This window comes from Sapajus apella, unplaced genomic scaffold (assembly GCF_009761245.1).
Source record: "Sapajus apella isolate SASKATOON/1434 unplaced genomic scaffold, GSC_monkey_1.0 scaffold12, whole genome shotgun sequence".
NCBI classification, from domain to species: Eukaryota; Metazoa; Chordata; class Mammalia; order Primates; family Cebidae; genus Sapajus; species Sapajus apella.
The window spans coordinates 17,520,764-17,541,447 of NW_022436952.1; the positions used below are offsets into that span (position 1 = coordinate 17,520,764).

The window sequence follows — 20,684 nt, forward strand, 5'->3', positions numbered from 1 at the left end:
TGACGCACGCCGACGTCACTCCGTCTCGACCTGCCCCGGCGGGCGAGCTGCTGGGATCCTCCGCTTGTCGGCGCTGTCTGCTGGCGGGTTGGGGCGGTCTGCGTTTTGAGGAGGGTGTGTCCTGCGGAGCGATGGCCGTTGTATTGCCGGCGGTCGTGGAGCAGCTCTTGAGCGAAATGGCTGCGGCGGTGCAGGAGAGTGCGCAAAGTACGGGACGGAGGTCGTGTGTGGCTGCGCTGTGGGCACAGACCGGGCATCCGGGCACCGCCGGGCCGGGAGGCAGGAGGCGGGGCGTCCGGGCCTGGCCCTGCCTTTTCTGCGTGTGGTTCTTGTAAACCTTATGTTCTTAAAAAAAGAAAAAAGCGAAATTGGAACAAGTAAAAGTCAAATCGATTCAGCAAATGTTTAGGGTACAGCGCAGTTGCAGGAGCCCCTCCGTCGGAGCGAGCAGGCCAGTGGGGACCGAAGTGCCGAAACCTGGTTGGGTCCCTGAGAGGGGTCCCTGCCCCGGAGTGGAAGGGACAGGAGCCTACCATGAGTGATAGAAACGTGGAGTTCTGGATTATTTTACTCGAAATTTTGAGTTATTAAACTTTTTTTTTTTTTTTGAAAGAGTTTTGCTCTTTTTACCCAGGCTGGAGTGCAATGGCGCGATCTCGGCTCACCGCAACCTCCGCCTCCTGGATTCAAGCAATTCTCCTGCCTCAGCCTCCTGAGTAGCTGGGATTACAGACAAGCGCCACCATGCCCAGCTAATTTTTTGTATTTTTATAGAGACGGGGTTTCACCATGTTGACCAGGATGGTCTCGATCTCTTCACCTCGTGATCCACCCGCCTCAGCCTCCCAAAGTGCGTGAGCCACTGCGCTCGGCCATAAATCTTTTTTTCTTTGGAGGTAGGGTCTTGCTGTGTCACCTAGGCTGGAGTTCAGTGGCATAATCATAGCTCAGTGCTGCCTCAACCTCCTGGGCTCAAGAGATCCTCTGGTCTCAGCTCCCCGAGTAACTGGTACGACAGGTGCGCACCACCATTCCCAGCTAATTTTTGTATTTTTTGTAGAGACAGGGTTTCACTGTATTGCCCAGGCTTACTACCATATTTTATGGTGCACATATTCTGCTAGCTTCCTGAAGAAGGGATCATGAGATGTACTTTTTGAGGCTTTCTTTTCTATTTTTGGAGACCAGGTCTCACTCTGTTCCCCAGGCTGGAGGACAGTGGTGCAATCACAGCCCACTGCAGCCTCAGTGTTTCAGGCTCAAGCCATCCATCTTATTCTCCTGAGTAGCTGGGACCACAGATGTGTTCCACCACGCCCAGCTAATTATTTTATTTTCTGAAGAGATGGGCTCTTCCTTTGTTGCGCGGGCTAGTCTGGAACTCCTGGGCTCAAGCAATCCTTCTGCCTTGGCCTCCCAAAGTGCTGGAATTATAGGTGTGAGCCCCTACACTGGCTCCTTTTTGAGGCTTTTTATTCTGAAAACGTTCTTTTTCTAACTTCACACTTAAGTGATTGTCTAGGTATTGAATTATTTGTTGGAAATACTATTTCTTCAGACATCTGAAAACATTCCACCAACTCCTAGCTTCTAGTGTTACTCCTGATTTTTGTATGTGACTGTTGGTTTCTCTGGAAGTTTGAATTATCTTTTCTTCATAACTGGTGTTCTGAATCTTCTGATAAGGTTTGTTTTTTCACACCACCGTGTGGGCACACAGTGGGCCCTTGCAAGCTGGAGATTCATGTCCTTCAGCTGTGGGAAAATTTGAATTATTTGATTGATGACTTCCCTCCATCTGTGTTCTCTGTTCTTTCCAGTATTTGTGTAATTAAGATACTGGATGTCCACTGTTGTCCTTCTGGTTGACCTGCTGTGGCTTCTGTGTTTCTTTTATATTTTCTCTACTTCCTGGGAACTTTCTTCAACTTTTATCTTCCAGATTTTCTGTTGAGTTTCTGCCTTTTTTTTTTTTTTTTTTTTTTTAAAAAAAAAAAAAGATTGGGTCTTACTATGTTGCCCAGGCTGGCCTCAGACTCCTGGTTTCAAGCAGTCCTCCTGCCTCAGCTTCCCAAATAGCTGAAACTACAGGGTTGTTCCATGTATTTTTAATTTATAGCTTTTTTCCAAAAGATTTCTTTTTTTTATTATTATGTCTTGTGCCTGTTTTTGTGCCTGTTTTATGATTGCATTGACTTCTTTCTGATGATAAAATATTAATAATAGATGTTTAAAATTTTCTGCTGTCTGCAGTTTTTCCTGTAACTTTCTTCTGTTTGTTTTGTTGTTTACTTTTTCCTTTGTTGTCTGGTAACCTTTGGTTGTCTAGCCATATTTCAGAGTGAAGACTAAAAAGTATATTGGAAGCTCTGGGTGGTAGAGGGGCTTACGGAATATGAATGTCACTATAGTTGTTCTCACTGGGCTGTTTAGTTGGGGAAACCATATCAGTGTCATTCCCACTTCCCTGGGTATATATTGGGATATACCCAGGGAAGACTTACAGTTTCCTGGCTAGAGGGTGAAAGCCTGATTGCTTGTGTTGTGGGAGCCGTGTTAGGGAGGAGGGCAAGGAGATCCCCCTGTTATCAGTGTGACACCCTGACTTAACTGTGCTTAGCATTTTTCCCTAGTCCGGACAACCTATGTTTGAACCACTCCCGAAAATAAACCTAGTCTTTTGCCAGAATGAGGGAGAGGCAGTCACCTAAAGCTATGGAGGGGAACCGGGGTCCCACTGCTTCTTAAACGTACTTGCAAAGAGTCATATTGGCCGGGTGCGGTGGCTCACGCCTGTAATCCCAGCACTTTAGGAGGCCAAAGCAAGTGGATCATGAGGTCTGGAGATCGAGACCATCCTGGCTAACACAGTGAAACCCCATGTCTACTAAACATACAATAAAATTTGCCCAGCATGGTGGCGCACACCTGTAATCCCAGATTCTCTGGAGGCTGAGGCAGGAGAATCATTTGAACTCAGGAGGCAGAGGTTGCAGTGAGCTGAGATCATACCACTGCACTCCAAGAGTGAGATTCCGCCTTGGGGGAAGAAAAAGAGTCTTATTTTCGTATCCTTGCTTCATCCCCAATGAAGCTGTTTGGTGCCACCACCAATTTCTTAGGGTTTGGGGAAGGGGAGAGGTGGATTTTGGAGTGTAACTCAGGCTTGTGCTTGACTTTGCCCATTGCTAGCCTAGGATTCAGTATTTTTAGGTCTTGTAAATCATTTTCTACTCTATCAGCTTCCAATGTACCATAGCTGTTGTCTCTCCCTGTCTTTCTCATCCTTTGGAACTCATGCTTTTAAAAAAGAAATCCAGCCAGGAATGGTGGCTCACACCTGTAATCCCAGCACTTTGGGAGGCTGAGGTGAGCAGATCACATGAGGTCAGGAGTTCAAGACCAGCTCAGTCAGCATGATAAAACCTCATCTCTACCAAAAATACGAAAAAAATTAGCCAGGTGTGGTAGTGCAGGCCTGTAGTCCCAACTACCTGGGAGGCTGAGGCAGGAGAATGACTTGAACCCACGAAGCAGAAGTTGCAATGAGCCGAGATTGCACCGTTGCACTCCAGCCTGGGCAACAGAGCAAGACTCTGTCTCAAAAAAAAAAGAAGCCTTTTTATTATGGTTTTAGTGGGGTTTGGGGAAGGAGTAAAACCAGATGCATAGGTTCAGTTGTCCATAATACATAGAAATGTTTGTGGTTTTAGTGTTTCTTAAGATTTTTACATCAGTGGTCACTGGCTTAACATAATTAACTTTTTTTTTCCATTCTCATTTTACAGTTCCTGATGAATATCTGTTATCGTAAGTACATATACTGTTGTGTTTGATTTTTTTTTTAACCATTAATGTTAAAATCCTTTCAACATCAACTCTTGATTTTTAAAAATATTCTTACTACCAGGCATAGTAACTCACACATGTAATCCCAGCACTTTGGGAGCCAAAGGCAGGAGGATCACTGGAGCCCAGGAATTCTACACCAGCCTGAGCAAAATAGGGAGGCCCCCCCATCTCTACAAAAGAAATTTGAAAATAGAATAAAAGGCTGGGCGCTGTGGCTTACACCTGTAATCCCAGCACTTTGAGAAGCAGAGGTAGGTGGATCACTTGAGGTTAGGAGTTCAAGACCAGCCTGACCAACATGGTGAAACCCTGTCTCTACTAAAAATACAAAATTAGCGGGGCATGGTGACACATACCTGTAATCTCAGCTACTTGTGAGGCTGAGGCAGGAGAATTGCTTAAACCGGGGAGGTGGAGGTTGCATATCTTGCTGAGATTGTGCCATTGCACTCCAGCCTGGGTAACAAGAGTGAAACTCCATCTCAAAAAAAAATTTTTTTTTAAGTAGAAAATAGAATAAAAAATATTTTGACCAGGCGTGGTGGCTCACACCTGTAAACCCAGCACTTTAGGAGGCCAAGGTGGGCAGATCACAAGGTCAGGAGATCGAGACCATCCAGGCTGATATGGTGAAACCTTGACTCTACTAAAAATACAAAAAATTGGCTGGGCGTGGTGGCACCTGCCTGAAGTCCCAGCTACTCGGGAGGCTGAGGCAGGAGAATTTTTGAACCCGGGAGGTGGAGGTTACGGTAAGCCAAGATCACACCATTGCACTCCAGCCTGGGAAACAAGAGCGAAAAGCCGTCTCAAAAAAAAAAAAAAAAAAATCTTACTAAACTAGGAACAATATTTTCTTGACATGATTCTTAAAAATTTGTCTGAATTGAATAACCAACACCATGTCAGACAGTACAAAGCATTACAATATTGTCCTATTTGCCACTCTTATTTAACATTGTTTTAAAAATTGTAATTATTAAGCTAACACATGAAAAAGAAATTAGAAGTGTACCTATCTGCAAGGAAAGACAATTATCATTATTTGCAGATGACACAACTACTTAAACAAGGCCAGGTGTGGTGGTTTACACCTGTAATCCCAGCACTTGGGGAGGCGAAGGCGGGTGGATCACAAGGTCAGGAGTTCAAGACCAGCCTGGCCAAGATGGTGAAACCCTGTCTCTACTAAAAATACAAGAGTTAGCCAGGCATAGTGGCAGGCACTTGTAATCCCAACTACCTGGGAGGCTGAGGCAGGGAATTGCTTGAACCTGGGAGTCGGAGGTTGCAGTGAGCCAAGATCGTCCCACTGCACTCCAGCCTGGGTGACAGAGCGAGACTCTGTCTCAAAAAAAAAAATAAATAAATAAAATAGAGTGGTCAGTTATTTTAAAAATGCAGAGATAAAAAAGTGAAAGCTACCTAGAAATAAATGACACTTAATTGCTGTTGTAAACTTATATTTAAAAGTCCTGGCCAGGCTCAGTGGCTCACACCTGCAACCCCAGCACTTTGGGAGGCCAACATGGGTAGATACCTGAGGTCAGGAGTTTGAGACCAGCCTGACCAACATGGTGAAACCCCATCTCTACTAAAAATACAAAAATTAGCCAGTCGTGGTGGTGGGCACCTGTAATCCCAGCTACTCAGGGGACTGAGGCAGTAATCACTTGAACCTGGGAGGCGGAGGTTGCAGTAAGCCAAGATCACGCCATTGCACACCAGCCTGGGTGACAGAGCAAGACTGTCTCCAAAAAAAAAAAAAAATTCCTGGGAGGATTGCTTGAGCCACGAAGTTTGAGGCTGCAGTGAGCTACGATTGTGCCACTACAATCCAGCCTGGATGATGTGAGACCTTGTCTCTAAAAGAATAAAAGTTCTGACGAATATATACCAAACTCTACCAGTGTTTTTTCTTTGGACAAGGAAGGAGATTGAATTGTGGGAAGGGCCTTAACCTTTTCTGTATTTCTTAAATTCAGAAATAAAATACTGTATTTCTGAAATAAAGAGGGACAGAGTTTCCCTCTGTTTGCCCAAGCTGGAGTGCAATGGCACGATCTCAGCTCACCACAACCTTTGCCTCCCGGGTTCAAGCGATTCTCCTGCCTCACCCTCCCGAGTAGCTGGGATTACAGGCGTGTGCCACCACGCCCAGCTATTTTTGTATTTTTAATAGAGACAGGGTTTCTCCTCGTTGGTCAGGCTGGTCTTGAACTCCCAACCTCAACTGATCTGCCTACCTCAGCTTCCCAAAGTCCTGGGATTACAGACGTGAGCCATTGCACCTGGCTGTGTATTTCTTAAATTTTTAATAAGAATTATATATTACTGGAAAAAATTTACTACTTTAAAAAACAAAAGGGCAAAGAATAAAAGATGCAAATAGCCAAATACTTTGGGAGGAAAAAGATAAATCTTACTAGTGACCACAAAAATGCAAATTAAAATAACATAACTTTTCATCTAGAAAATTAGTGACCATAGAAAAGAAGTTGACACAAATATGGGGAAAAGGTTCATCTATAACCTGCTGGCAGGAATGTCAATTCAGGATAACAGGCAATAGGAACTTTAAAACAGACAGATTCTTTGACCCAGTAATTCCATGTAGAAGAATATATACCCAGGAAGTAATTATGGACGTTCATAAAGATTTTACAGTGAGGATAGTCATCCAATATTGTTTATGGTAGCAGTACAACCTAGAAAAAATCTAATAATTTATGGAGTTTGAGGAGAATAAAAATGATTCATCTTTACAGTAGAGTTCTTTGTAACCATTAAAAGTGAAAAAAAAAGTGATATGGAAAATTCTTTTTTCTGGAAAAAATTTTAATGCATTCAAGAGATATTCAGAATAGGTCATAAAGTAGACAGAGCAGGTTTAAAAATTTCTTCGTTTTTTTTTTTCATCTTGCTCTGTCGCCCAGGCTGGAATACAGTGGCGTGATATCGGCTCACTGCAACCTCTGCCTCCCAGGATCCAGCAATTCTCCTGTCTCAACCTCCCAAGTAGCTGGGACTGCAGGCGCTTGCCACCACACCTGGCTAATTTTTGTATTTTTAGTAGAGATGGGGTTTTACCACATTGGTCAGGCTGGTCTCGATCTCCTGACCTCGTGATCAACTAGCCTTGGCCTCCCAAAGTGCCGGGATTACAGGTGTGAGCCACTCTACCTGTCCTCCCAAAGTGCTGGGATTACAGGTGTGAGCCAGTCTACCTGTAATCCCTGCTACTCTGGAGGCTGAGGCAGGAGAACAGCTTGAACCCAGGAGGCGAAAGTTGAAGTGAGCCAGGATCATACCATTCCACTCCAGCATGGGCAACAGAGTAAGATTCCATGTCAAAAAAAAATTAAACTTTTAATTTTGACGTTTGACATTGTACTTGTAGTCTACAAAATCAAAAAAATTAGCTAGGTGTGGTGGCATGTACCTCTAGTCCCAGCTGCTAGGGAGGCTTAGGTGGGAGCATCACTTGAGCCTGGAAGTTTAGGCTGCAGTGACCCATGATTGCACCACTGCAAGCCACCCTACGTGGATGACAGAGAGAAACCTTGCCTCAAAAAAAAGGCCAGGCTCAGTGGCTCACACCTGAAATCCCAACACCTTGGGGGAGGGGGATTACCTGATATCAGGAGTTCAAGACCAGCCTGGCCAACATGGTGAATCCCCATCTCCACTAAAAAAATACAAAAATTACCCAGGCATGGTGTTGTGCACCTGTAATCCCAGCTACTCAGGAGGCTGAGGCAGGAGAATCACTTGAATCTAGGAGGTGAAGGTTGCAGTGAGCTGAGATTGTACCATTCCACTCCAGCCTGGGCAAGAGTGAGATTCCATCTCAAAAAAAAAAAAAAATTAAACTTTTAATTTCAACATAATTGTAGATTTCCTTTTAAAAAGTTAACATGCTTGAGACTTGCTAAAATATAATTTTGTCTCCTGCCTTTCTCACCTAATATTGTAAGAATTTTCTGACATATCAAAATTTTTTCCTTTATGTCATTTAACAGTTGGATAACCTTATTACTAATCCAAAAAGTACACATTTAATATTTTCCGATTGGCAGACATAAAAAAGCTTGATAATACTGGTGTTAGTGGGGACATGGTGAAAATAGAAATCTTATTCATTGCTGGTGGGGGTGCCATTTTCACTTTTTTGTGTGTTTTAATTTCTTTTTCTTTAGAGATGAGGTGTCACTGCATTGCTCAGTATGGTCTTGAACTCCTGAGCTCAAGCACTCCTCCTGTTTCAGCCTTCCAAAATGCTGGGATTACATACATAAGCCACCATGCCTGGCCCGAAATACCTATTAAAGTTGAAAAATGAACATATCCTTTAGTTACGTAAACTAAAGGAGGATTTTCAAGAGATGTATGCCAAGAGACACATATGGAGATAATCGAGTATTATTTATAATAGTATAAAATGGAAACAGAATGTCCATACGTAGGGTACTCAGATAAAATTCAGTGTGTACATGTAATGGAATATTATTCAAAAGTAAAGTAAAAATATATGTATGTCAACACGCCTCATTTTCAAAAATGCATTGAGTAGAAAAATGCAAGTTGCCAAAATAAGTCTACAGTATTTTGTATTTTCATTCATTTTTTTAATTTTTATTTTTTTAATCATATTTGGATTTTATTTAGAATTATATCAGATTTATGGACAAATTGGGGAAGAAATTAATCCGTGTGTGTGTGTGTGTGTGTGTGTATGTGTGTGTGTGTTTTAAGACGGGGTTTCACCACGTTGGTCAGGCTGGTCTTGAGCTCCCGACCTCAGGTGATCCGTGTGCCTTTTCCTCCAAAGTGCTTGGATTACAGGCGTGAGCCACCACGCCCGGCCATTTTCATTTATTTTTTATGAGCCATTTCAAGAACAGCAAAAAGAAACCTACAATATACCTTTTATGTTTTAAAACAATACCATATGTATATGTATATGTGTATATATATGCACATTTGTTTGTTATGTATGTGTGCATATGTATGTTCTATGTATAATATTTAATAAAACGAACACATTAACAAGAAGGAAACCAACAAATGCATGTGGTTGCCTCATAGGCAAGGGGAAGGTAGGAAGAACTACAGGAGGCACTAAAAGAAGCATAAAGAGGGCTTCTTTATCACTAACAGTGATAAAGGGAGTACCTTCCTTTATTAAAATATACAAGAAGATCTGAAATAAGTACACAAGATGATAATAATTCTGGGGAATGAGTGAGTCCGTTGCCGTATTATTTTCCTTTTTTCCAAATAAACTGAATTTTTAAAAAATGCTAAGGCTAGTGATCCTTTGGGTCAAGTAACTGAGGTGATTTGAGTATCAGGCCTTCTAATCTGAAGCCTTTTTATTTCACAGGCTGAAGTTTCTCTTTGGCTCATCAGCCACCCAGGCCTTGGACCTAGTTGATCGACAATCCATCACCTTAATCTCATCACCCAGTGGAAGGCGTGTTTACCAGGTAGAAGTCTAGAGATGGGGGTGATCCCTACAAAAACCCCTGAGGACAAAATATTTTCTTCATCTTTGTGGAAGCTGGTGACCAGCTTTAAATCATTTCCTGGAATGGGCCAGGTGTGGTGGCTCATGCCTGTAATCCCAGCACTTTGGGAGGCTGAGGCAGGCGGGTCAAGAGATCAAGACCATCCTGGCCAACATGGTGAAACCCCGTCTCTACTAAAAATACACAAATTAGCCGGGCTGGTGGCACGAACCTATAGTTCCAGCTATTCGGGAGGTTGAGGCAGGAGAATCACTTGAACTCGGGAGGCGGAGGTTGTAGTGAGTGGAGATCAGGCCACTAATTGAGCCACTGCACTCCAGCCTCATCACAGAGGGAGACTCTGTCTCAAAAAAAATTTCCTGAACTATTAAAAAGTTTTTGACCTAACTTGGTAAAATTAACAAATTGGTAATTTTAAAAAAAATTTTATTTACTTTTAATTGATAGAAATTGTCTTTATTTATGGCATATAACATGATGTTTTGATATATGGATACCTTGTAGAATAACTGAATCAAATTAACATATCTAATACCTTACATACTTATTTTTTGTGATAAGAACACTTAAAATCCACTATCTTAGCAATTTTCAAGTATACAATACTTCAGTCTTTTTATTTCTTTGTTTTTATAGAGATAAGGTCTCACCAGGCTGGTCTCAAACTCCTAGACTCAAGCGATCCTCCCACGTTGGCCTCTCAAAGTACAGGCATGAGCACCACCCCTCGCCAATACATTGTTATTAAATATAGTCACCATGTTGTACCATGGTTGTCCTGAACTTCTCCTGTCTAACTGAAATTTGTACCCTTTGACCAATATCTCTCTCTCTTCCTTGCCAACGCCAAGGCCTCTGGTAACCACTATTCTTTCTTCTTCTATGAGTTAACTTTTTTTTGGAGACAGAGTCTTGCTCTGTCACCAGGTGTCAGGCTGGAGTGCAGTGGTGTGATCTTGGCTCACTGCACCCTCCGACTCCCGGGTTCAAGCAATTCTCCTGTCTCAGGTTCCCGTGTTTGTTTGTTTTAAACAAAGACAGGGTTTCACTATGTTGCCCAGGCTGGTCTTGAATTCCTGGCCTCAAGTCCTCCCTCCTCAGCCTCCCAAAGTGCTGGGATTACTGGCATGAGCCATTGCACCCAGCCTATGAATTCAGCTTTTTGTAGATTCCATGTATAAGTGAGATCATGTGGTATTTGTCATTCTATACCTGGCTTATTTCATTTAACATAGCTTCACTTAACAGAATCCTCAGACATTTTTGTGATTAAGATGGCCGGACGCAGTGGCTCATGCCTGTAATCCCAGCACTTCAGGAGGCTGAGGCAGGAGGATCACCTGAGGTCAGGAGTTTGAGACCAGCCTGGCTAACATGATGAAACCCCGTTTCTACTAAAAATACAAAAAATTAGCCAGGCATAGTGGCGCACGCCTATAATCCCAGCTACTCAGAAGGCTAAGGCAGGAGAATTGCTTGAACCTGGGAGGCAGAGGTTACAGTGAGCTGAGATCGCACCATTGCACTGCACCTTGGGAACAAGAGCGAAACTCTGTCTCAAGAAATTTAAAAAAAATTAAAAATAAAATAAAATCCTACTGACTTTACCTAAAAGCAGTGTGTAGACGTCAGCTCACAGGCCCAGCATGGTGGCTCATACCTGTAATCTCAGCCCTTTGTTGGCCTGGGCAACATAGTAAGACCCATCTCTGCAAAAACCCAGCAAGGTATTTCTTTTGCAGGAAATGGAAATGCAGAAAAGTAAAGTAACAGTCACATCTGGTTACTCCACACTGCCTGTCTTATGAGACATGAATAAAGACCATATAAAGAGGGAGCCAGACTCAACCACCTGACCCTTCTCCCTGCACAACCCCACCCCATTTTAGCTATATGAGACACAGGGTAAGTGCAGCTGGGATTGAGGGAAGGAAATCATGAATGAAATGAAAATATTGGCAGCAGTGTCCAAAATTTTGTCAGCTCTTGTATGTAATCCAGGCCTTACTGAGACCAGAAAAGGGTAAATTTTTCTAGAGTTTGAATTCTGGCTTATTTACAGTGAATTTCTCAGAGCTGAGACCGTATCAGTTAACTCTCATTAAAAGGCCGTGTCAATTCTTAGGGAGTAAATGGCTTGAGCAAAGCCTGCCTGGGCAGATAGATGCCTTTGCTTAGTGAATTAACTTGCCCTTCCTCATGCTGATCTGGTAAAATCTTCATGCATTTCTGCATTAAGGAAAATGTGGTAATTAGTGCTGGTTGCTGTGGTTAAAATTTTGGATGATATTTTCTTACTCAAAAGAGACCGCCTATTAGATGAATTTTCTCATGGTGAACTTAGAGATTAATAATCAGTCACTGAACTTGCAGTTTGTACCTGAGGAGGTGTGTCTGTCCTCTTTTCCTGGTGTTTTTATTTTTGGTTTTCCCTGTGCTTTTAGTTCTGGATTTTCGATCTTGGTTCCATTATGGGCACACTTGACCTGGGCAAGCAGACTTTTGTTTGAAAGATTTTAATTACTGTTGACTTTTTGTTCCTCCCAGTGGTCAACAGTGACTTGTTTAAGTCACTTGTTTAGTTTTTGTTGTTCCCATCTGGTATATATTACATCGGTTTATTAATTATAAAATGCTGACTTCTAAGAATTGTGGCCATCCTCTTGGACTTTGAATTAAATGAGGCTGTAGAAATCTTATACACCTTCAGATTAACCTTAATGGTTGCATTGTATGGTCATATAGTAAGAATTCGGCTGAATTCAGGAGTTGTATGAGATTATAAAAGTTGAGTCACTTACTGCCTCAATGTCCAGCTAATTATCTTTTCATAGGTCAATCTTTATTCCATAGGTCAACTCTAATATTCTTATTATTCTCTAAATATAATAATTCTAAAGTCATCATTATGTTGCTGACACCTGAGTTGCTTTTTATACTTCTTTTTTTTTTTTTTTTTTTTTTTTTTTTTTTTCAAAATCTTTTTATGTTGCTCAGGCTGGAGTACAGCAGCACCATCTCAGCTCACTGCAACCTCTGTCTCCTGGTTTTAAGTGATTCTTCTGCCTCAGCCTCCTGAGTAGCTGGGATTTCAGGTGTGGACCACCATGCCCGGCTACTTTTTGTATTTTTAGTAGAAGTGGGGTTTCACCATATTGGCCAGGCTGATCTGGAACTCCTGATCTCAGGTGATCCACCACCTTTGCTTTCTAAAATGCTGGGGTTAACAGGTATGAGTTGCCACACCTGGCCACTTTTTATACTTTTTTGGTTCACTTAGGAAGGGGGATATTTCAGTCAGGAGAGGCTAAGTTATGCTGTGGTGACAGTGACCCCAAATCTGAAAGGCTCGCAAAAATAAAGTTATTTTTGTTTTGTTTTGTTTTGAGACGGAGTTTTGCTCATCACCCAGGCTGGAGTGCAGTGGCACGATCTTAGCTCACTGCAACCTACATCTCCTGGGTTCAAGCGATTCTCCTGCCTCAGCTTCCCAGGTAGCTGGGATTACAGGCATGCACCACCATGCCCAGCAATGTTTTAAATTTTATTTTTAGTAGAGACAGGGTTTCACCATGTTTGCCAGACTGGTCTCAAACTTCTGACCTCAGGTGATCCACCTGCCTCTGCCTCCCAAAGTGCTGGGATTATAGGCGTGAGCCACCATGCCCAGCCCAAAACAAAGTTTTATATCTCTTTCATACTATGTATCCATCAGGAGCCAGTTGTAGCTCTCTGTTCTAGAACATCTGCATTCAGGGATCCCAGTTGGTGAAGCAGCTCATGTCTGGAACATTGTGAATCTCAAAGAGAAAAAAGAGGACATGGACACAATTTTTAACATTTTTCTGCTTGGCTACTCAGATTTTACTAAAGCAGGTCACATGGTCAGCCTGTAGTTTAACAGGAAAAGAATGTGTAATCCTATTTTCAGAGAGAAGCACCAAATCCAGGAAAGAATAACTAAGACACTCTGAAGTGTCTTAAGAGGCTTGGAGCAGTCATAAAATAAAACTGTACCCATGAATGGATGACCATCTAAATGGCTCAACTCTCCTTGTAGACTAACTGAAACCACAGTAGAACCACTGTAGAAACCATCTCCAAGTGAGGTTCCTGCAAGTCCAGTCAGCCATGATCTGAGCATCCTCTTTCCAGCATGCTCCGTTTTTAAAAAGCTCACTCCTTCTTGGGATAAACATTCCAGACCATGAGCGGGAAAACTAGGAGCAATTCCTGTAAGAGGAAGTTGTTTTTTCACTGAAGGGTAAAGGAATTGAATTATGTTATCCTTAAGGTCAATTTCCAGTTCTAAATTTTCTAACTCAAATGTTGTCTGATTATTGGGTTCATTAGTTGTCCACTGCTAGATAAAGGAAAAGCAAATACACAATTTAACCTCTTTTAGTGTTTATTGCTTTAGGCAGTTGAACATTTTACTTTGAGTCTTAGCCCTTGAAAGGCTCAGGCAAGGAAACCTCTGTAGAATTTCTGCCCATCCCAAGTCACCAGACATTTATTAGCATGATCCAGGGAGCATTATGATGGATGAGGGACTCACAATAAGAAGGAAGCAGTGAATCATTCTAGTCAGTATAGAATCCCAGAGGCTTCTGCCTGCATAAGTTTACATCTAGAGAGAAGAGACACAGGAGTAAATATGGGAGAAGAAACCTAAAGTTTTATTCATTGGTAATAGTTTGGATACCCAAGAATTATAGGTCGGGCATGGTGGGTCACTCACACCTGGAATCCTAGCACTTTGGGAGGCTGAGGTGGATAGATCACCTGAGGTCAGGAGTTCAAGACCAGCTTGGCCAACATGGCAAAACCCCATCTCTATTAAAAATACGAAAGTTAGGGGTGGTGGGGCAGAAAAAAAAAAAAGCTGGGCATGGTGGCATATGCCTGTAATCCTAGCTACTCAAGAGGCTGAGGCAGAATTGCCTGAACCCAGGAGGAAGAGGTTGCAGTGAGCCAAAATCACACCACTGCACTCTAGCCTGGGCAACAAAGTGAGACTCCATCTCAAAAAAAGAAAAAAGAATTCTACGTGTCACTGCTGGATGTTGTGGGTTTTCTTTAGGATTAAGTGGAAAACAATCTGCTTTAATGCTCTTCCTTCGGTTTAAGTTTCCACACATGCTAGGGAATTCTTTTCATTGATACTGAGTGGTCTAGATGGTTTATTTGTAACATGTCAGAGCCTTGCAGTAGGTAATATGCAAGGTGTGGTTTTTCAACACCTAATTTGTAACTGGGCTGAAATCTCTCTTTTTTTTTTTTTTTTTTTGAGACAGAGTCTCACTCTGTCACTCAGCCTGGAGTGCAGTGGCACAATCTCAGCTCACTGCAACCTCCGCCTCCTGGGTTCAAACAATTCTCCTGCCTCAGCCTCCTGAGTAGCTGGGACTACAGGCGCCCACCACCACTCCCAGCTAATTTTTGTATTTTTAGTAGAGACAGGGTTTCACTATATTGACCAGACTGGTCTCAAACTCCTGACCTCGTGATCTGCCCACCTTGGCCTCCCTAAGTGCTGGGATTACAGACATGAGCCACCATGCCCGGCCTGATGAAATATTGAATGGTTTCAGTAGCCGTCTTCTTACCTAATCATTGGCCATTTCTGGTAACCTAAAAACCCCCAAGGAATTCTGACTGCACCAAAAAAACATACTGAGGCTGGGTATCGTAGCTCATGCCTATAATCCCAGCTCTTTGGGAGGCCGAGGTGGGAGGATCACTTAAGCCCATCAGTTCAAGCTGGACAACATAGCAAGACCCCATCTCTACAGAATCTGTTTAAATTAGCATAGTGTGGTGGCACACACCAGTACTTCTAGCTACTCAGGAGGCTGATGTGGGAGGATCACTTTAGCCAAGCAATTCAATACTGCAGTGAGCTATGATCACACCACTGCACTCCAGCTTGGATGACAGAGCAAGACCTTATCTTAAAGAAATAAAAAGTTAATAGAAACTGTATGGAGATAACTGCATTAAATGAACCACTGAAAATGTGACAAAACACAGCACTGGAATCTGCTGTTTGTTCTTGCAGTAAAACCATACCTGTAGCTTTATTCTCTGCAGGTAGGAAAGATTAAAGAATCCTAGGAGTGCTAATATTGTAATAAAAAAATTAAAAGTTCTTGCTTTTTCATTTAGATTGCCACCTGAGAGCCTAAAAGTGCTTTGAAGGCCCTGTGTTAAATTCCTAAGTGGCAGTTTATTATAAAATCACCCTTATGATATTTCTGCTTCCCTCAAATACTAATAATAATCTTAAGCCTCCAGTTTGGAACTTAACTCTAGGAATGAAGACCTCAACAAAAAGTTTTTGGCTGCTTGGTGGTAGAGAGACTTAAATGAATGATTTCTCCAACAAATTTGTGCAATCATAATACAGATGTATTTTTTTTTCCTGTACTTCTCCTTTTTGTTCCTCTTGACTGCCACCAAGACTGTTAGACTGGGCCTCTTATCAGTCCACTATATATCAGTGACCCCTTCCATCCTGCTAGATGAGTAGGCAGATCTGGGCTTGCCTCTTTTCCTGAGACCTCCATTCTGAACAGCTGAGTCATTCCTTTTGCAAGGTTCTTTGCTTTATTTATTTTCTCTGTTCTCATGCTCTCAAAAGCTTTTCAAAAGCCTCTTCCCACTTTCTTTGCTTCTTCTGTGACCTATCTTTTTTTTTTTTTTCATGGGTCTCACTTTATCACCCAGCCTGCAGTGCAGTGGTGCAATCACAGCTCACTGCAGCCTTGACCTCCCAGGCTCAATCAGTCCTCCTGCATCAGCCTCCCAAGTAGCTGGGACTACTGGCATGTGCCACCACGCCTGACTTTTAAGAACAATTTTTTTATAGACACAAGGTCTAACCATGTTGCCCAGGCTGGTCTCAAACTCTGGGACTCAAGTGATCCTCCCACCTCAGCCTCCCAAAGTGCTGGGATTACAGGCATGAACCACACTCAGCTTGAGACGTATCTTACTCCTGCCCTGCTACTGACCCTTTACCCGTTTTTACTCTCTCTTTAGATATGTAGGAAGCTTTAGAAGTATACACACCTGCTACGAAATACCAAAGGTTAAGAACCCCCACAATAAAATGTAGATGAGAGATTTCCCCTCCACTTCCTTCTAATTACAGTCAGCCCAAAGTGTGGGCTCTGTGAATCACTAGGCACAGCAACAGAATGATTTATGTGGTTGGTTGAACTAACTTGAAACTCTTCAATTTCTTTATGAAGTCCTAACTGCACACTGAAGGGAAGAGAAGTTGCTTCCTCTTTCTTTTCTTTTCTCTTTTTTTTTTTTTTTTTTGAGATGGAGTTTCACTCTTGTTACCCAGGGTGGAGTGCAATTGCACGATCTCAGCTCACCACAACCTCCGCCTCCTGGGTTCAAGCAATTCTCCTGCCTCAGCCTCCCAAGTAGCTGGAACTACAGGCGCACACCACCACGCTCAACTAATTTTTGTATTTTTAGTAGAGACGGGGTTTCACCATGTTGACCAGGATGGTCTTGATCTCTTGACCTCGTGATCCACCCGCCTTGGCCTCCCAAAGTGCTGGGATTACAGGCGTGAGCCACCGCACCCGGCCCATTGCTTGCTCTTTTATGTAAAACTGTAGTTCTTTTACTGCAGTTCTTTTCAGTGCAATTTGCAGAGCAACGCTGAGTCTTTAAATAGATAAAAAGGGAAAGAGGTGGTTTTTCCAGCACATCTTCTGAGGTCTGATCCCATCTATCCTTTTCTTCTTAGGTACTTGGAAGTTCTGGGAAAACATACACATGTTTGGCTTCTTGTCATTACTGTTCATGTCCTGCATTTGCCTTCTCAGTGCTACGGAAGAGTGACAGCATCCTGGTGAGGATGGGGAAGGCTCTTCTGACTGTAATCAAATGTAGAGAGAAATCACCCTTACTTTGTGGTTTAACTATTCTATAAAATGGGAATCTTACTACTTGTTGAAACAGATAGTAGTTTTTTGTCCTTGACTTCAGTTAGTGATCTCTTAGGGGTTTAGCCTCCCAAATGCAATGTCATTTTTAGAACTACATCAATTTCCTGAATTTTTATTTAAAGGATCATGAGTGAAGCTTTGAGAAGGACAAAAAGGGAATCCCAGAAATGGGCACTGGGGAATTAGATGGCCCAATGAAAATGTGAACTAAATTTGATGTTGGCAGTCTCCACATTAACTGTAAGACAGCCTGGCACCACACTTGACCTTCACATGGCATTTAAGTACCTTCGCCTATTCCTTTAAGCCTTTGCCAATTTCATCAGAGTCCAGTGCATGACACAGAAACAGGACATATTCACACACATCTTATTCTAAAGGGAAAAACGCTACCTTCCTGAAAGCAGGCAGCTATTTTTAAGTCTTGCCAAAGAAGAAAATAATGGTGTTCACTCCATTCTTCCCCTTTCTTTTACACTGTTAACTTCTTAAACATCTTCGTACCTGGGTGGCAAGTTGGGTACACCATTGTACAAGAGGCCACATTCATAACGGATGTGCCGTTAGTTTATTTCACCTGCAAGTGACAGGATTGAAGCAGGGCCCCTTCAAGATCTAAAGCTGCGTTCTCTGACATCAGATTCAACATAGTCATCTCCCCAGAGGTGTGTACAGGCCAATAAATATGAGAGTTTTGTCACTATGCCCTGCCCGCCCAACCCCAGAAGTATAGCACAGTAGTTAAGAGAGTAGCCTATAGACTCTGATGAGCATGTGGTTATAATACCTGTCTTCCTAGGGTAGCTTTCAGATTTAAGTTAGATAATCTACGAGAAGCACTTAACAGCGTAGTGCCTCAAGGAATGTTAAAACATTGCTGTGACAGCTTTCTGAAGTCAAGGAAAAAAGATAACTTAGGACTAAAGTGAGGAGCAGAGCTAGTCTTGGTTTTCACCAGGGGTTACATACCCTGTGCCTGATATATCTAAGCCGTTTCCCAAAGCAACAGGTAAAATAAGTATTTGTCCACTCTGATTTCTAAAGAGAATACACTTGTCTCATCATCTTTATCTGCAGTTTTTATTTATTTTTTTGAGACGGAGTCTGGCTCTGTCACCCAGGCTGTAGTGCGTGGCATGATCTCAGCTCACTGCAACCTCCACCTCCTGGGCTCAAGTGATTCTCATGCCTCAGCCTCCCAAGTAGCTGTAATTACAGGCATGCGTCACCACACCCAGCTAATTTTTGTATTTTTGATAGAGACGGGGTTTTGCTTTGTCAGCCAGGCTGGTCTTGAACTCCTGACCTCAAGTGATCCGCCCACCTTGGCCTCCCAAAGTGATGGGATTACAGGCGTGAGCCACCATGCCAGGTCTGTCTACACTTTGTAGACAATCAGCTAGAGACCTCATAATCTGTGTGCCCTAGTTCTTTCCTGCTGAGTAAGATGGTAATGAGAAATCTTGGTTAGACTGGCCATCCCCACCTCTGCCTGTTTCTAATAGGTGTGTGTGTTTTATATTTCAGTGCAAGCATCTCCTGGCAGTTTACCTTAGTCAGGTTATGAGGACCTGTCAGCAGCTAAGTGTCTCTGACAAGCAGTTGACTGACATATTATTGATGGAGAAGAAACAAGAACCATAAAAGGTACAGAATGAGGATCATTCTTTCAAAATACAGTCCTGTCAAGAAATGCATTTAATATGTCATGATTCACATGGAAAAGAGGTGAAATACATCTTCAGAGACTTCTTGTTACTGTCCCTTTTCCCTCTGTGACTGCAGGAGGTGCTCTGGGTTGGAGCCATAGGCTGTTGAGGGTTTGCATATGGTTAGAAGCCCTGTGCAGACTTCTTAAGAAAAACCTGAGCCAGTCTCTGAGGCACTTGCATAAAAAATGTCCCTGGATGGAATCAAGATTTTAAATTCAAATAAAGCTTAATATCATGTTGTGTTCACATTATTTAGTCTTAAGTAACTGAATTAGTAGTAATTTTTAAAAGGTTGGAATGGTAGGCTAAACAGAGTAAGATGAAGTTGAGATGAGTAGGTAGTTCATTTCCTTGTGTCCAGAAAACTATTGAGCATGAACAGTAGATCATAGCAGAGATGCGGCTAAACAGCAGCAGGTATGAAAAGACTTAGAGCTTCTGGTTCCTGTAAGCTTCAAATACCTGATATTGGTAGCAAAACAGCTTAAGTAGGCTGTATTGTTTGAGAGGTAGTATCGAGATCAAGGGAAGAACTGGTTTCACTCTGTGCATTTCTGATCTTTGTAACAGGGCAAATGAAGGAACAGATGAAAAATCATGTCCTAGAAGGAAACTACATTTCAGTCCAAAGAAGAAAAGACAAAATAGGTAACAAGACTGTTAGAAGACAGAGCGATGAGACTCAGTTGGACACTAAGAGCGAGCAAAGAAAATAATTCATGAAGAAGAAAATAAAATCAATTTAATCATAAGACAAGAACTTACGGTAAAACTGCCCACAGCCAGAAGAGGATCCTAGAAGGACAGGAACTCCCTGTCTGCAGCATTTCATAAGCATGTAATATCCTTGCAGGATACTGCAGAAGGAATTGATGCAATGGACAAACAGAGGATATAGGTGATTTTACAGCCCAAGAAAAGCCCATGCTTTTGCCCCCAGAACATGAGATGCTAGTGAATAAATGCTGGGTGAAAAGCCCAGGGCCGGGATGTTGTAATGTTCTGTGGTTGGCAGATGTTTTTTGTTTTGTTAAAGTGTAACAAATATCTATCAAGACTTTTCTGCTACTCGGGAAACTTGGACTCACTCTAACTTACTTTTTTTCCAGCAGCCTTCAGGGTAAAGTTTAGAAGGTGGATGTAACAAGCCAGTGCAGCACCCTAAGTTTGTCTTTTTAAGTTTTATTTTTATTTAACCTCATATACACACAGAGTTAAATAATTTTGCTTAGTAAAATTTTCACACTTTGGATTCCAAGAACTTAACCAAACTTGAACTTCGGAGTGAAGCAAAATTCCCTACCTAGCTCTAGATGGCAGAATTTAGTAGAGGAGGGAATCCCATTTCACCAGCCTTTTTCCCTCGGGTAGTTTTCTGTATATGGAAAAGAATGGAGCTTAAAATTATGTGATCAAAATTCGACTTATGAGACTATCATTTCCTTAAATTAATACAGCAGTTTCTTGATTGAATAATTATACTTTTTTTTTGAGATGGTGTCTCACTCTGTCGCCTGCTGGAGTGCAGTGGGGTGCTCTTGGCTCAGTGCAACCTCTCTCTGCTTCTCAGGTTCAAGTGATTCTCCTCTCCTCTCCCAAGTAGCCGGGACTATAGG

The 20,684-nt window shown here is 42.4% G+C and overlaps 1 protein-coding gene across 5 annotated transcripts; it reads left to right on the forward strand.

Moving 5' to 3' along the window:
- The first annotated feature begins 4 nt into the window (after window positions 1-4).
- On the forward strand, window positions 5-20,141 carry ZSWIM7 (zinc finger SWIM-type containing 7). Of its 5 annotated transcripts, none has more exons than XR_004269623.1 (7): window positions 9-207; window positions 3,789-3,810; window positions 9,239-9,341; window positions 17,155-17,259; window positions 18,884-19,003; window positions 19,639-19,732; window positions 19,764-20,141. XR_004269623.1 is itself a non-coding variant. In XM_032280204.1 (5 exons), exons 1-5 carry the CDS (start codon window positions 132-134, stop codon window positions 18,998-19,000), a joined length of 423 nt encoding a protein of 140 aa, XP_032136095.1. In that variant the 5' UTR covers window positions 9-131; the 3' UTR covers window positions 19,001-19,316. The 5 variants fall into 5 exon arrangements, 1 of the variants encoding a protein (XP_032136095.1); XR_004269624.1 differs by lacking the exon at window positions 9-207 and adding an exon at window positions 258-534; XR_004269625.1 differs by lacking the exon at window positions 19,764-20,141 and having other exon boundaries at window positions 54-223; window positions 19,639-19,676.
- Window positions 20,142-20,684: the final 543 nt, after the last annotated feature.

What these genes read in the sequence shown, in the direction of transcription:
- ZSWIM7 (XM_032280204.1), top strand. Translation starts at nt 132, where the DNA reads ATGGCCGTTGTATTGCCGGCGGTCGTGGAGCAGCTCTTGAGCGAAATG. An exon ending in CCTGATGAATATCTGTTATC is followed by an intron (nt 3,811 to 9,238) that starts GTAAGTACATAT and finishes TTTATTTCACAG; the next exon opens with GCTGAAGTTTCTCTTTGGCT. An exon ending in GGAAGAGTGACAGCATCCTG is followed by an intron (nt 17,260 to 18,883) that starts GTGAGGATGGGG and finishes TTTATATTTCAG; the next exon opens with TGCAAGCATCTCCTGGCAGT.